Source organism: Mesocricetus auratus, unplaced genomic scaffold (assembly GCF_017639785.1).
Source record: "Mesocricetus auratus isolate SY011 unplaced genomic scaffold, BCM_Maur_2.0 Super-Scaffold_100007, whole genome shotgun sequence".
Lineage (NCBI taxonomy): Eukaryota > Metazoa > Chordata > Mammalia > Rodentia > Cricetidae > Mesocricetus > Mesocricetus auratus.
In genome coordinates, this window is record NW_024429191.1 from 41,425,718 (window position 1) to 41,441,643 (window position 15,926).

Genomic DNA, 15,926 nt, shown 5'->3' on the forward strand with positions numbered 1-15,926 from the left:
TAAGCCAGGCCTGTGGTACAGGTACGCTGAAGATGGGCCTTAAGGTCACAGGTTAAAGGCTGCCTGGCCAAGTTAATGAGATCCCATGTCAAAAGCAGAGAAAGACAAAGGGTTGGGTATATTTCAGTGGTACAGAGTTTGCCTAGCATTGGTGAGGTTCTAGAGCCAGTGGCTAGTATCAGTTATGAGTGTGGCCAGACTGAACTGTGTTGTGAGGTTATAAAGGTTTATATGCAATCTGCTCACTTTCTTTCCACCAGCTTTCACTATTCTCAACCCTGCTTATTTCAAGAAGGGTTTGAAATTGCTGATCACTGACTCGGCATAGACCCTTTTTGTATGAGTCATGATTTACACAGTAGTCTTAGTACGAGGTAGGTCTAACCCAGTGACTGCTTTCAGAGCTTCAGAATATGCAGCCTCATGTTTCACAGTGGTCTGCAGACTCCCAATGAGAATCTTTTTTTTTTTTTTCCTTTTATCTCCCGGAGCTGGGGACTAGCTTTGCACTGGCCTGAATCTCCCCACCCCAATTAGAAGCAACACCACAACTACTACACTACAGTCAGAACCTTATAAGTAAGTGTTAGTTAACATATGAGTGTCTTTGCCCCCTGTGTAACTGGGAGGTGAGGAAATAGGGACTTTAAAAAATATTTTTTTTTCCAACTGGATGGTGGTGGCTCATGCCTTTAATCCCAGCACTCAGGAGACAGATACAGATAGATCTCTGAATTTGAGGCCAGTTTGGTCTATAAAATGAGTTCCAGGACAGCCAAAGCTACACACAGGATAAAACCTAGAGCTTCATAATTTCAAGGCAAGGGTTCTACCACTGATCCAAGGCCATAGTCCTTAGAAAACAACTTTTAAAACCACTACTACAGAATGTATAATTTTTCAAAGCAGGGAAAACAAAGCCTTGTTAGAAAACTAAACACAGAGTTGAGATTATCTCTGCTTCTTTGGCAAAATACATCCTTAGGGTAAGGAGTGGGTGCTTTCTCTGAATGTCTACAGCCCACCATACACATGAGGCTGAACATGGAATATAAGGGCTTCATGCAGAGAGCCTGAGTGGCATGTCATTGGGAACCAGTAAGAAACAAACCTGAAATTCAGAGCGCAGTCTACCTCTTTCTCGGTTTCAAAGTTTTAATGAGACCCTCCGCAATACAGGTGATCTGTTTCTTCTCCACGAGGCTCAGAATCATGGCAGGAGTGCTGCTGTGATGCAGTGAGACACAGAAGCAGTCCCTAGTGCTGGCCTCTCAGCCCTGCTTTGAGCTCCTTAACTGTGCAGAACAGGTTATCCTGCTCCCTTCTGAGTCATCATTACTCACCACAGTATGGGACTGACTCGGTCTACAGTACAGTGTGGATCACCAGATGTCTGCAGCTCACCCCTCTCATTTTGTGGAGTCCTAATGAAGATATGGGGGGGGGGATCTCTCTCGTGTGACAAACTTCAGGCTAATGCTCTGTGTAGGTGTATTTGTAAAGAAAAGTCTGCTTTCTTTTTCTAGACCATTGTGCTGATGAGTGACTTGGCTACTACTCTGGATGCACAGGGCCACTTTGATGATGCCTACATTTATATGCAGAGGGCGTCCGATCTGGCGAGAGAGATAAATCACCCTGAGCTGCACATGGTGCTCAGCAATCTGGCTGCCATCTTGATACACAGAGGTAGGTAGAGGGAAAGACTGCCTTCTCAGGCTGTTGCTGGGCTTTGAAGTAAAACAGTTTTGGGGGAGGGCAGATGAGGAAAACCCCAAATCAGTAAGGTTCTCAACCTGTGGGCTGCGACCCCATTGGGTGTTAATGACCCTTTACAGGGGTACCTGAGACCATCAGAAAATACAGATACATTACAACTTGAAACAGAAGCAGAATTACAGTTATGACGTAGCAGTGAAAGTAATTTTGGGGTCAGCACAACATGAGGAACAGTATTAAAGGGTCACAGCATTAGGAAGGGTGAGAACCATTGCTATAAAAGGCTAGCTAAATAAGGGCAGAAAATGCATGTGTGTTAATGTACTCTCTTGCTGTATTCACACCATTTCCATATCTCTGCACACTTTGCAGTGATAGGTTCTTATCTCTGTAATGTGTTACAGATTCTTTTTTTTTTTTTTTTTTTTTTTTTTTGGTTTTTACGAGACAGGGTTTCTCTGTATTGTTTTGGAGGCTGTTGGTCCAGCCCGGCCTTGAACTCACAGAGATCTGCCTGCCTCTGCCTCCCAGGTGCTGGGATTAAAGGCATGTGCCACCACCGCCTGGCGCGTTACAGATTCTTAAGTTGTTTTACAGTTCCTCAGTGCTCTGAAGCCTCAGTATGATATTATCAGTTTCCTACCATTCCATATTACTCAGGGCTTTACCTGAAGTGTCCATAACCCTGGAATTATAGGTCTCTATTGTATGCACCACAATTGTTAAATCTTTGGCCAAGGGAGAGCCTACCATCATAAAGGGCATAAGTGATTCCACAGCACTAAGTCCCTTAGTGCTGACACCTACTCCAAGTTCCATCTTCTTGAAACCATAACGAGGCAGCATTAGATGTTATTCAAGAAGTACCCAGTAAATCGGACACAAGTCCTCACTAGTAGTGGTTTCCCTTTAGTCACTTTGAAAACACATTTTCTTCTCCCCTTTCTTTGGGTTATTTTAGAGCGATACACACAAGCAAAGGAGATCTACCAGGAAGCCCTGACGCAAGCAGAGCTGAAAAGAGATGAGGTTTCTGTACAGCACATCAGGGAAGAATTGGCTGAGCTGTCAAGAAAAAGTAGACTTTTGACTTAATTTTGTTGAGCTATGTAAGTTCATTTGTTGTAGGGAAGGTGATCTCTAGTAGCCCAAAAGAGTGACTGTTCTTCAGTGTCTGGACCCAAGCAGTGGTTTGAATCATTGTTGAAATTCAGCTTTAACTTCACCTCAGTGAAGGACAAGTTGTATATACTGCCACTTTTGTTTCTAAATTTAGTTTACTTTGAGACGGAGTATTGGCCTTTAACTTGGAATCCTCCTCCCTCAGTACCCCAAGTACTGGGGCTGTTGATAGGCAGGTGCCACTGTGCCTGGCCCTACTTTTGTTTGTAAATGTGCAATAGCTTTTACCCTGTATTGACTGACTTATAAGGGTGTAGTATGAAGTGATGCTTTCCATTGCAATATGTAAGGGGTCCATCTTGGTCTGAGAAAATGGTAGACTCTAAGTGGCTAAGTTCTCCATGGTGTGGTCATCACACCTTCTGTAAGATTTTGACTCATGCTTTCTCATCTCTATCCATTTTTGGCAAACAAGTTACTTGTCTGATGGCACAGGAGTATTTTGGTGAGTTTTTTTAAATAATCTTTTATTGAAGCATTGTGAGATTTAATGAATGTAGAGGAGAAATGATAATTCTAGTTGGCCGCCAGTAAGCAACATTCACTTCTAAAGTGGGACTAGGCACTTTGTCACCTGTTTATATGCGTACTAAAAATGGTGGTGGCAGAAAGGCTGCAGGCTCTCAACAGTGCTGTCTGAGCACTGGGCTTCTTTTATAGCCATAGTCACATAGTGGAGTCTAGCCAAACCCAGTAATAATACTAATGACAGCACTGATGTGTGCCATTGGCAGTGGAACCGCTGACCTGGATCCTACCTTAGCTCTAACTTTTTATTTGTAAGTTCTGTGTACACATCTGTAAAATGGGAAAGCAGTTAGATTCTTTGTCTGATGATTTCAAATGTATTGACTGTTATGCTGAAGAAAAAAAAAACTTTATCACTGCCTCAGATTACATACATACAAGATACACGGATGGATGCTCTTACCTTTGCAGCCTGGTAGATGGCCATTTGACTGGGAGAAAAGACAGTTTTTCTGGGTGTCATGAAGGAGCATTGGTGTTGTTGGCATCCCCATGGAGGTGGGCAACGTGAGTAGGATTGACCAATGGACTATTGGCTCATATGTTTGTACTGGGGGAATCTTCATAAATAAAATAAGGACTACACAATATTGTATGTATTCTAATAATCTTTGAGTCATAGAAAAATAATTGACTGATTTACAAGGAAATTTTGTGTTGTGCAGGGAAGAGTTCTCACTACCTTTGTCTAAGCTCACTTACCACTTACTCCTTAGCTAACCAAGATTAACAAGAGATAACATTTCAGTCACCTTTTGCTTTGAGAGTGTTTTACTGTTTCATAAGTCCAGAATTACCAAAAGTTTAAAGTCTTAGGATTTTTAATGCTCCATAGTAATTCGCCTCATGGTCCTGTGGCTGGGGAGACTGCAGTTTACAGGTAGATGGTCTGATGCGCATGTTCCCAGGAGTGTTCAATTGCACTGTTATAAAAAAGGCAGTGAGACAGAGGGACTGATCTTCTTTTACTGATTACAACTTTAAACAATTTACATTTAATCTCATATTAAAGTTTTGAACTTTACCATGTTACTGGAGTTTTCAGGGTATAAGTGTGCATGTAAGACAGAATCACAACATATGAAAATTTAAAGTGTAATATAAAATTTCTCACTAAGTAGGCTGGAGAATTGTCAGAATATTACCTCTACCGGAAGACCTTGATTTAGTTGCATGTGCATGTGTTACAGATAAAGTGTTGGCCCACAAAAAATGCTACTTCTTGATTTGTAGCTGACTTTATAGTCTGTGTTTGCTTTCTCCCTTAGTATCACTTCTCTAGTAAACTCTGTGAGGATTGTGTTGTAATTGTTTTGAACTAAGAAGTGATGCTGGATTACACGTTGTATTGTGGTGAGCATGGAGCAAGCAGTCTTCAGATGGAGCTACAAGAGTAGCAAGCTAGGCTATTCTGTCCTAAAGCGAATCCAACCCGGAACAGCGAAAGACACTTAGGGCCAGGCATCATCATTTTTTGGGACTAGTTGGCAAGATGATTTAGTAAGTTCTAGGCTATTACCAGAACTTGGTGATGGGGATGGGGGCAGGACTTTCAGCAGTAAACTTAATTCAAAACATTCTGTCTTCATTGTGTTTATGACTACTATAAAGGTACACCTCGGATACTTGAAAACTTTACAAGAGATAAGAATCCTGTCTTATTGTGTAGCCATGGCTGGCCCAGAACTTGCCTTGTAATCCAGGGTAGCCTTGTACTTTTAGTGATCTTCCTGCCTCCCAAGTGCTGGGATTAAAGGTGTGCATGCATGGCTCAAGTTTATTTTAATATCTCAAATGTCTATCTTTGTTACTTGGTAAGTTATATGGCCAAATTTGAGCCTGTGTCTCTACCTATTAAAAAAGGGAGATTAGAAACCAGTGGTTCTAGAGATTGAGTTCTAGAAGTTCAGATCTTCTGAAAATTCTGTGACCTGTTTTTCCCTTCTAGTTCTCAATGACATTATTCTCAAACCACTAGGTGTCTGTCTGCATGAAATAAACCTGTATGAAAGCAAATCAAAAAACACAGCAAGCATTCTTAATAAAAAGTGATCCTCCAGTACCATAATTAGTTTAAAATTCAGTCTTTAAATTACTTGCACCTTGAAAACACTTTCCTCGTGTTGTATAGAAGCAGAGTGGGCATTGATGTAAAGATAGGAAAGGACTATGTTCAATGGTTAGTTCAGAACGCAGCATAAAACAAGCCTGGAAGACCGAGGTTCTGTACAGTGTTATCTTTTTAACTCAGCCAGTTATGTATCAAACTATAAAGTGTGTGTATTTCTTGTTTGAAACCTGAGACACGAAGACTCTTAAGTCACAAATGATGTACTGTAGCTATGGACAGGATAGCCAAATTTATTTCAGAACAAAAAAGCTTTGTTGGGCTGCATCAAATGCAGAAGAATAATTAAGGGCACGGTTAAGTCACCAGTGTGCATAAGCACTGGGGCAAACTGTAAAACTGAACTGTTACATACCCATGCAGTAATATTTTTTCAGTGCTACTAATGAGAAAGTAAAGCCTGCACTGGAAACTCACAACATGACATTTCTGTTGCTCCTACCCTTTGACCTCATCAGGCTTTATGACAGGGTATGTGTTAAAAACCTAAACATTTTCACAAGATTTAAACATCACCTGGAAAATTGAATTTAGAGGAAACAAAAGTAGAATGCCCATGGCAGCCAGTACTGTGTAACTGTGCTGCGTGAGGTTTTTTAGAAGGTTGGGGTTAAAAAGATAGACAAAGAATTTTAAAAATTACCCCCAATGTTGATGTGCTGATTTAAATTTAAGTACACCAGATACTACAGCAAGGGGATACACTGCAAAAAAGATCATCTATTTACAGAAGAGTGATTTAAAGACATCATGGTTTTCTTTACAAACAGACGTAAGAACAGGAATTGTCCACTTTAAAAAAAAAACTCTACACTTCAACCCTCCTCCACTTAATCCATTGAGTTGCCTGTATTAGAGGCAGTTTGTTTTGTTTTTTTCCTTTCGTTTGGTATTCCAAATGAATTTCCATCATTTCTTCGTCTGTGGCCCTGGCTCTCCTGAGAAGTCTCTGGGCACAAATCATAGGAGGACAGAATTTTTTAATCTGAAATTAAAGTCAAAGCCAGAGTTCCCTCCTGTGCACAAGTCAGTCGTCACTATCAGACAGTGTCTCATACTGCGCTGAGAGCAGCGGGGCAGGTTCCCGCTCCCAAATGCGGTTCTGTTGATGGGGAGCTGCTTGGTTGATGGCCGAAGGGGCACACACGATCGGTGTTGGTGGTGTACTGCTGAGCATCCTCATGGTCAGAGGGTTGTAAGGGAACTGAGTAGAACCTGACAAAAGGAAGAGGAGATTTTTAGTGTCATTATCATCTAATGCAGTACTTACAGGATGGAACAGGGCAGGAGTATTCTAGTAAAATGGTCTTGTGATGCCTTGAAAACAGAATGGCAAGGAAAGGATAAATAATAAAAGTAACCACATGGGTAGGAATGATAAGTCTGTGACACCACATCACTCGTCTCCACAGGTGATGCAAGCAGAGAGCTACTGAATATTAAGCTCTAATTGGAGGGCCATAGCCATACTAGTAACTTGCCAATAGAAATAAAAAATACAGCTCTCAGAATGTGGCAAGTACCTAAACTTTAGCAAGGCTGTGTGACCTCTATGCAGTCTCACTAAGCTGATTTTTTTTTTTTTTTTTTTTTTTTTTTTGGTTTTTCGAGACAGGGTTTCTCTGTGGCTTTGGAGGCTGTCCTGGAACTTGCTCTGTAGACCAGGCTGGTCTCGAACTCACAGAGATTCACCTGCCTCTGCCTCCCGAGTGCTGGGATTAAAGGCGTGCGCACTAGGCTGATTTTAATGTGTATGAGATTTAAAATGGGACACAGTAACAAGAGCACCACTTGTCATTTCAAGACTAACTGTCCTGTCCCACAGTACCTCCTATCATTTTAAAACAAAACCATAAAACATGCATTTTATCAAGTCGTCTTCTGATGTAATAAAAAAACCTCCTTCCCTAGAGTAAAGTAATGGGACACTTGAGGTAAGAAAGCCACTGGGTGAAGGGAAAGGGTATGGGCAGGGGAAGAAGAGCAGGAGGGAGACATGGGCGGGGGGGGGGGAGGAGAACAAAATATCCTGCCACACTTAGGTGTGAAGATGTGGTGGTACAATACTTTGTATTGTGTGCTAACCTACTGCTAATGTATGCATTGCTTCTGTAAGAGATTACTAGTACATAATCCTTTTACACATGGCATTAGAGGGTTAAAAGGCAGAAGCCTTGAATTGTATAGGTCTAACTATGAAATTGTTAGAAATACAGGGGCAGAGAGCTCATTTCAGATTTGGGAGTAGGGAATATATGTATATTAACCCGTAACGGGAAAAAAAACAATTCTCTAAAACTCTAAAATCCATAGCAGATATGCCAGCCTTATTATTTTTTAATCCTTTCAAAAAATGGCTACTTTTTTAAAAAATGATTTAATCCTTATTTATATTGTGTATGATATGTGTGGGCATGCTTGTGCCATGACATGGGTAGAAGTCAAAGGACAACTTTTGGGAGATTTATGTGGTTGGATTGAACTCAGGCCATTATTAGGCCTGCAGTTACTTTACAGTAAAGCTATTTCATCATCCACTGATGTTATGTTTTTAAAAGCACATGTGCACATGAGACATTTGTGGAGATGTAAACCTATAGACATGATGGCTTTTGTTAAAGCATTATGCTTCCTAGTTCTGATTTTGATTTCTTAGTAAAAACTAAAGGGGAGTCACCTCATTTGCAAATACTAGTTACCAACCAACATAGTCCAAAGATGAGGATGTATGGACCACCTGAATATAAATTATCTTGTGAAAAGTAGACCCAAGTAACAAAGAGAAAACTACAGTTCTACCAGGCAGTGTAGCACATCTTTAATCCCAGTGCTCAAGAGGCAGAGTCAGGCAGATCTGTGAGTTCAAGGCCAGCCTGGTCTACAAAGTGAGTTCCAAGACAGCCAAGGCTACACAGAGAAACCCTGTCTCATACATACATACATACATACATACATACATACATACATACATACATACATACATACATACTACAGTTCTTGCCCAAACCATAACATCTAATTCACAATCACAATATTAACAAAACACTGACACAAATTGAATCTCATTTTTATCAGTTAAATGAGGCTCCTCAACACTCCTCACCTGTTGAAGAAGGCCTGTCTTCCCAGGCCCATCCTGGTGTTTGCCTATGGTAATCACCTTCTGAATGTACAGAGGAGACTGAAGAAGGCCGTTCAGTTCCTAAGTAGCTTTGCCCAGGAATAGGAGATTTAGACTTCCGGCTGTTTGATTTGTTGATCAGCTTTGGTTTGCATACTCCTAAAAGTGAAATTCAAGCTACTATATTAACTACCAATAAATAATTTAAGTTTTCAGTGACAACAACAAAGCCTACCAAAATACCTATTTTATAATCCCAAGTGAAAAAAAACCAGAGTAACAGGATGAAGAACCCAGACCCTGTGCTTTACTGAAGATGCAGTGTGTGTTTAAGGAGGAGGCAGAGCACAGCCTCCTATAAACGTAAGAGCATTTGGTAACTAAGGGAGCATTGCTGGCCTTGAGAGTGTAGGTAATGGTGATAGACATCTGCTTCCCTCTGCCCCTGCCCCCACCTCAATTTAAAAGAAGCAAGTGGAGGACTTAGGCCACTGCAAGTGTGTAAAGGACAGACTGTATGCCTTCTACTCCAGGATCTCAGCAGATACTCTGCAAGTCTCACTGGCTCTTCCTAGTCCCCTCCCCACACGACTGGCTTTTATAACAAAAAATATTTAAAGAATCCACATCACTTAGCACATTTTTTTCTCAGCCCCAGTGTTCCTAAGATTTTTTTTGTTGGTTTGATTTATAGGTTGTAAATGATTGCTAATATACATCTTGTGTTTCCAAAAGACTTTTGAATAATTCCTATTCATCCAATGGCTTTGGTGGGTTCAAACGGATCTTTAAAAACATTATTTTCTCTGGGGTGCATGAGGCTTTAAAAATATTTTGTCTGGGATACAGGTATCAGTTCTTCTGTCCTGCTGATTCTAATGATCAAGCCCAGGTGGATAGCACTGGTGACCCATGCCTTTGCCATTGTGGGGTTTTGTTCCATTTCTGTGGTCTCTTCTATGGCTTGCAGAATAGTAAATGACATAGCAAAAAAACAAAAAAACAAACAACAACAACAACAACAACAACAAAAAAACACCATACGGGAGCTGGAAAGATGGTGCAGTGGTTAATAAGAACCTTGTTACTTTTGTCCAGGACCCCAGGTTAAAATTCCCTGCAACCTACATGGTTATTCACAACCTTCTGTAACTCCAGTTCAAGTGGATTTAACATCCTCTCTAGCACAAGAGTTCTCAGTGATGCATCACAAGTAGCAGCAGAACACTGAAATAAAAACCTTACCTGAATGAGGTGATGGGTCCCCTTCATCTCTCCGTGTGTCACTGCCGGTCATAACTGAGGTGCTGGCACTACCAGGCACAACTCCTACAGGTTGAGGCATGACAACACCATGATCTTCAACTTTATCATCAAAACTTCCCATGAGAGCCTTTCTGATGATGTCTTCTAGACCAAGATTACTGGCAGGATCAGCAAAAGAATGGCTTCTTGAGCTAATTGCACCTGAGGAGACAAGGCAGTGTATTGCTGCTGCTTTCTGAGGCAGATCATAGCAGAGTGAAACGAAGAAAGAACCTGGGCTCTCAACACTCAGACACTGCTGAGGATGACCTAGCATGATGCTGAGAAACTTCATAGTTAAATGCAGGACTCATCATGGTCATTCCTACTACTACTTTGCTGTGCTCACTCTGCAGCAAGTATTTACAACTCTTACCTGATGTAGTAACTGCTGGCAGATTGAAGATCTCAGTTCCTGGCTGTGCAGCTGCTAAATTCAAACAAATCTTTAGGTTAACTGAGATGAGATAATAATGATACAAAGTCTCAAGAAATTCTAGAATAAAATTAACTTCTTGATTTTTCTGTATTTAATTTATGTGGAAATGAAAATTCTTGGGGCAGGGAAGATATTAAGAAATAAAAAAATCAGGTCAGGTAGAAAACTCAAAACACAAATAAGATAAATCACGAAAGAAAAAGAGATGGTACATTGCTGAGGGCAAAGCAAACCAACAGGAGAAAGTCATTCCCAAAACAGGAATTCAGGCTTCCAAGGAATGGAGACTTGAACTTCAGACACCCCTGAAATGTATCAATAGTCAAGTTTGAAAGTGTTTAAAATCCACCTCAGTGGATGGATAGTTTAGAAGCAACTCGCTACCAGAGCTAAGTGGAAATTTTCTGCACTCAGGATATTCCCTGAATGAAAAAAGATTCTGCCTTGTTCCATCATTGATTCCTGGCAAGTATGCAATTTATAATTTGCAGCTTAACTAAAAATGAAATGAAAACTACCTATAAAACATTTTGTGCCAGAAGGGGAAGGGACTTGGAGACACAAGTTGTTTCTATCATGCCTTCTTATTTGCTGCTGAAAATGTTAAAAGGAAAAAATAATTTTGGAAGTAAGAAGATACCTAAATGATATCTGAGCACTATACACTATGGGTGGATAGACTTTTGCCTAAGTATGAGAGCTATTTATGAAGAACATATGTGCCTAGAAATTAACATTCTTGATCAGAGCAGTTTAAGACTAGGGGGAGAGCACACGACATGACAACCCTAATAGGAGGGACTGTAGAACAGTGACTACAGGCAATCTGACTTCCAAAGACAACACAATCTGAAATAACTGTTTGTAGCTTAGTGAACCATTACTGACTGAACCATAATAGAGTAAAAGCAATAAAAGATGATCCCATGAGAGAGGGTGTGGTAGCACATGTAAGCCTAGCACTTGGGAGGGAGAGGCAGAACTTCTGTGCCAGAACTACAGAATTTATGATGAATGTAATTCAAACAGTAGTAATACCAAACACTCAGAATGAGGCTCTTCCTTCACTTCAGAGCTTACAGTTAAGTGTGCTGCTTTCGTGTATAGAGCAGAATGCCCTGATAACTTAGTAAAATGCCATTTTCTGTTTGTTTTTAAAAATATAGATAGGCTCTTAAGTAGCTGTGGCTATTTGGAACTTCCTGTAGACCAGGGTGGCCTCCACTCTCCCCCATTTTCTAAATTCTTGGGGCCTTAAATTTACATACTTAATAAGCCCTCAGATAGTCACAATGCAGTGTGAGGCCTCATGTCTTAAAGTAGATGTGACAGTTGCTTATAAATGATAAGAAAGCACCTGCGAACTGACTTAACAGAGAAGGACAAGAAAATAGAACATTGAAGTTAACCGGTTATGAAGATTAGGAACTTAATGTCGGGAGCAGAGTGGGTGTTCAGTTTTATAAAAGACCCAGTAATATATTCTAGATAAAATAAGAAGCTGGACCAGGTTGTGGCAATACATGCCCTTGATCTCAACACTCAGAGGATCTTTGTGAGTTCCAGGCCAGCTTAGTCTACAAATCGAGTTCCAGGACAGCCAGAGCTGTTACACACAGAAAGCCTGTCTCAAAAAAACTAACAAAATCTGAACTTCAGACACAAGTTCATAGGTTTGTAGTATGAAATTCAGTTTTAAATGCCCCCAAATCACAGTGTGTAAGGGAAAAGATATTGAAAGCCCTGGAGAAAACAAGGACCAGGCTGAGTTGAAGAAACTAGAAATGGCCCAAAACGTCACCATCTAAGGCAACTGAAGAACTAACTCTACAAAAAGGACTGTGACAACTGTGAAGCCACCAGTAAAGTGAGTGCTAAAAAACACCACCACTGATCTGTCCCACAGGGTAACAAATTGAGATACCAAGTCTAAGCAGTTTTCTTAGTGTGGGTGGCTTTTGGGTTGTCAACTATTTGCCAGTAAAGATTCAATGGTATCCTAGAACCACTGGTTATTTAAATTCCTTTTTCTTTCTTTTTTTTTTTTTTGTTTTTTTTTTTTGTTGTTGTTGTTTTGTTTGTTTTTTAAGATAGGGTATCTCTGTGGCTTTGGAGGCTGTCCTGGAACTCGCCCTGTAAACCAGGCTGGTCTGGAACTCAGAGTTAAAGCATCTTGAGTGCTGGGATCAAAGGTGTGTGCCACGAACACCTGACATAAATTCCTTTTTCTATAGTCAGAGCTTTTACAATAATAAATAATGAAATTGAAGAAAAAAAAAAAAAACAGGTTTCTAGGGCTGAAGAGATGGCTCAGTGATTAAGTGTTCTTCCAGAGGGCATGGGTTTCATTTCCAGCATCCATGACAACATACAGCCAGCTGTAAATCCAGTCCCATTGGATACAACGCCCTCTTCTGTCCCTTGTGAGTATGGCACACCTGGTTCACAAACATGCAGGCAAAAACACCCATACACATAAAAATTAAAATACTGCAGACTCTAACACAATTTTGTTAGTTTTGGCCTTAAGGCTCCAACACACTATCTCCTACCAGGTTTTCCTAGACACTTGTGAGACCAGCCATCAACATAGATCTCAGTTTAGTAAATGCCTGCCGAGGACAGTGTGAAAATACCACCAATAATGAACTCACAGCATGCTCTGTCAAGAATTTCCTCCGCACTAGTCAGGCAAGACAAAAGGATAGAGAGTGAAATGGTTCCCCCAACAACCTGTGTGTCCATATGCTTGGGAAGGTCATCTCTAAGTTAAGAAACTGTAGAGGGACTGGCTGCTCTTCCAAAGGTTCTGAGTTCAATTCCCAGCAACCACATGTAATGAGATCTGGTACCCTCTTCTAGCCTGGAGGTATACATACAGGCAGAACACTACATATAATAAATAAACCTTAAAAGAAAGAGAGACTGTGTACATGAAAGCACTGATTTGTTTTGCTGGTGATCTTTGAAGAACTATAAATAGATGAAACAGTTGAAGAAATCAAAAGCCTGTATTTGTAGTGTTTCTAATAATGGTATGGGTAGCTTGGTCATCCTGGAAGTTTTATAGTTCTGGTCAACATTCTACAATTTGTTGACACCTAAAGAAAATTCAGGGCATTACTATCTTGAAAACACGTCTTAGGAGTTATTGCTCAGTTTTCTGTAGTCTATATTTACTAAAATGAAAAAAAAGGAGGAAAGACACATCTGATAATGTAGAGACAAAGTAGGTTCACAATGAGTGAGGTGGGGCTTATTCTTTTCTCTTCACCATTCAACAGAGAGGAGCATGTAATAAGTATTAATCATGAATGGTGGAGATGTAATTATAGTCCTGTCTGGTAGTTCACCCTCAGAGCCCAGAACTTCTTTTCACAGGGTCAGGAGATTAGCAAATCATAGATCAGAGACAGGTCTCTCTAGATTCTCTATCACTCGTCAATTAATAAGACTGGCTGACAGGTAGTGGTGCACAACTTTAATCCCAGCACATGTGAGGTAGAGGCAGGTGGATCTCTGTGAGCTCGAGGCCAGCCTGGTCTACAGAGCGAGTTCTAAGACAGCCAGGACTACATGGAAATCCTGTCTTGGAAAAAAAAAACCAAAAAACAAAACAAAACTGGAGGGTAGCAAAGGACATGTAAATAATAGTACAGCAGCACTCTGATTAGAGCAAGTACATGAGGCTGTCATACAGCTTTCTGGAGACGTTATCCAACAACCTCGGAGATTGGGCACTCAACTGTTACAGGGATGGATGCATCAGTGGAAACAGAGTCCGGCTAGGGTGCTGGATTGGCACTCCAGACCTATTAATTCTTGGGTAATGTTCATCAGGGATTAAACCTCTCTGATTCAGTTTCCATACTCATTTATAAATGGAGATAATAACATGTAGTGTGCTGCACACACAGTAAGTGCTACTTAATCTTTTCTTTAAAGATTTATTTTTGTTTGTTTGTTTATTGTGTATGCAGGGTCTATCTGCATGTTCCTACAGGTCAGAAGTGGACACCAGATCTCATTACAGCTGGTTGTGAGCCACCATGTGGTTGCTGGGAATTGAACTCAGAACCTTTGGAAGAGGAGCCAATGCTCTTAACCTCTAAGCCATCCATCCCCCAAGTTAATCTTATGCAACAATTAGTTTATCATAGTTGTATCTATATGCCACAGGACTGTCCTGAAACTCGTGAGATTCTGTCAGGTCCTGGTAGGTTAGAAGACAGCCAGGACAAATTATAAATCACCCTGTCCAATATCCAGAACTAGTAATTTCCAAAACAGAGCAGGGAGAGTTGATTCCAGAGTAGCCAACTGACATCTTGACATCTGTTTTTAGGCACAGTGTCATGTAACTTAGCTGTTCAGGTTGTAAATTAAATACCTTACACTATAGTAAGAATGGTAAGTTTAGGGCAGATAATATCATTTATTTGAATTACTCAGAAGACTTTCAAAAGATAAGCTAAATAAAGTGAGATAATATCATACTTGGAACAAGGATGTTAAGAATGATTGATGAAACGGGGCTTTAGAGGTAAGATTCATGAAAAACATGCTTTTCATGTATTTGAAGAAATGTTATGTGGAGATGACTCAAACAGATAAAAGTAAAACAAATGAGCTTTAAAACAAGACAGACATCAATAAAAACCTACATAAAATCAATTTAGCCACGTGTAAAGACAAACGTGTACTAGACTCAGCATTAGCTCCCCATGAAGACAGATGGCTTCAGAAAAACCTAAGTTCCTGTTTCCTAAGAATGAACTATTTGTGAATTTGTGATATTGTACAGAATCAAGATGCTCTATAAAAAACCTTCAAACTCAGGATTGTAAAAAAGGCAACGCTGGAGATAGCATTGTTAATGCATGTTTTATTTGGGGTTCATGAAAGAAATCCCACTTACCCATATCAGAGTCACCTCCACCAGAGGAGTTCAACTTACGAAAAATTTCCTGCTTCTTTGATTTAACCATGGGTGATGTGCTTTCAAGCTTGGTGAAGAAGGAAGGCAAGTAGCTTATACTTCCTGGTGATCGAGAATCAGTCCTGTCAGGGATACAGTTCAGTGTGTTAGCATCATGCACTCCTACTGCCTCCACAGTCTGTGTTTGCTACCACCTTAGGAAGTAGTATGTGACCATAAACTCATTCAGAAATAGTCAAATGCTTTTTTGGCTCTGAAAAATGAAACAGCAAAATTAGGACTAGAATGAAGATGATCTACAGTACAGTTTTATTTATGTGTTTATTTATTGAGGCAGGGTCTCACTATATAACTCTGACTGTCCTGGAACTATGTAGACCGGCTAGCCTTGAACTCACAAAGATCTGTCTACCTCTGCCTTTGCCTCCCCAGTGCTAGGATTAAAGGTGTGTCCTGCCACCATGGCTGCCTAATCTACAGCACAAATCCTTAAGGAATAAAATGGCACAGTATTACTTGCTTAACAGCACAAACTATGGTTATATAAGCTAGTAACTAACTTACT

At 40.4% G+C, this 15,926-nt stretch overlaps 2 protein-coding genes across 7 annotated transcripts in view; one reads left to right on the plus strand and one right to left on the minus strand.

The window, feature by feature from the left end:
• The window catches only part of Ttc19 (tetratricopeptide repeat domain 19), a 60,724-nt gene that overhangs the window by 27,177 nt on the left and 17,621 nt on the right, over positions 1-15,926 (plus strand). For 4 of the 6 annotated variants that reach the window (XR_005878253.1, XR_002382276.2, XR_002382275.2 and 1 more), the window contains exon 9: positions 1,527-1,689. Coding sequence is in view for 3 of the 6 variants with exons in the window: in XM_021225800.2 (XP_021081459.1) it covers positions 1,527-1,689 (163 nt within the window). In the remaining 3 variants the exon portion in view is untranslated. Of the gene's footprint in view, positions 1-1,526; positions 1,690-2,680; positions 4,018-9,776; positions 13,430-15,926 lie in introns of those variants that run through there. The other 2 variants (XM_040748832.1, XM_005067633.4) reach the window with 2 other exon arrangements.
• Positions 5,771-15,926, minus strand: part of Ncor1 (nuclear receptor corepressor 1) — a 149,663-nt gene continuing 139,507 nt past the window's right edge. Inside the window, 5 exon segments of the mRNA XM_040748823.1 lie at positions 5,771-6,772; positions 8,661-8,837; positions 9,924-10,145; positions 10,360-10,413; positions 15,341-15,483. Of these exon segments, the coding sequence (XP_040604757.1) occupies positions 6,585-6,772; positions 8,661-8,837; positions 9,924-10,145; positions 10,360-10,413; positions 15,341-15,483 (784 nt within the window). The 3' untranslated portion in view covers positions 5,771-6,584.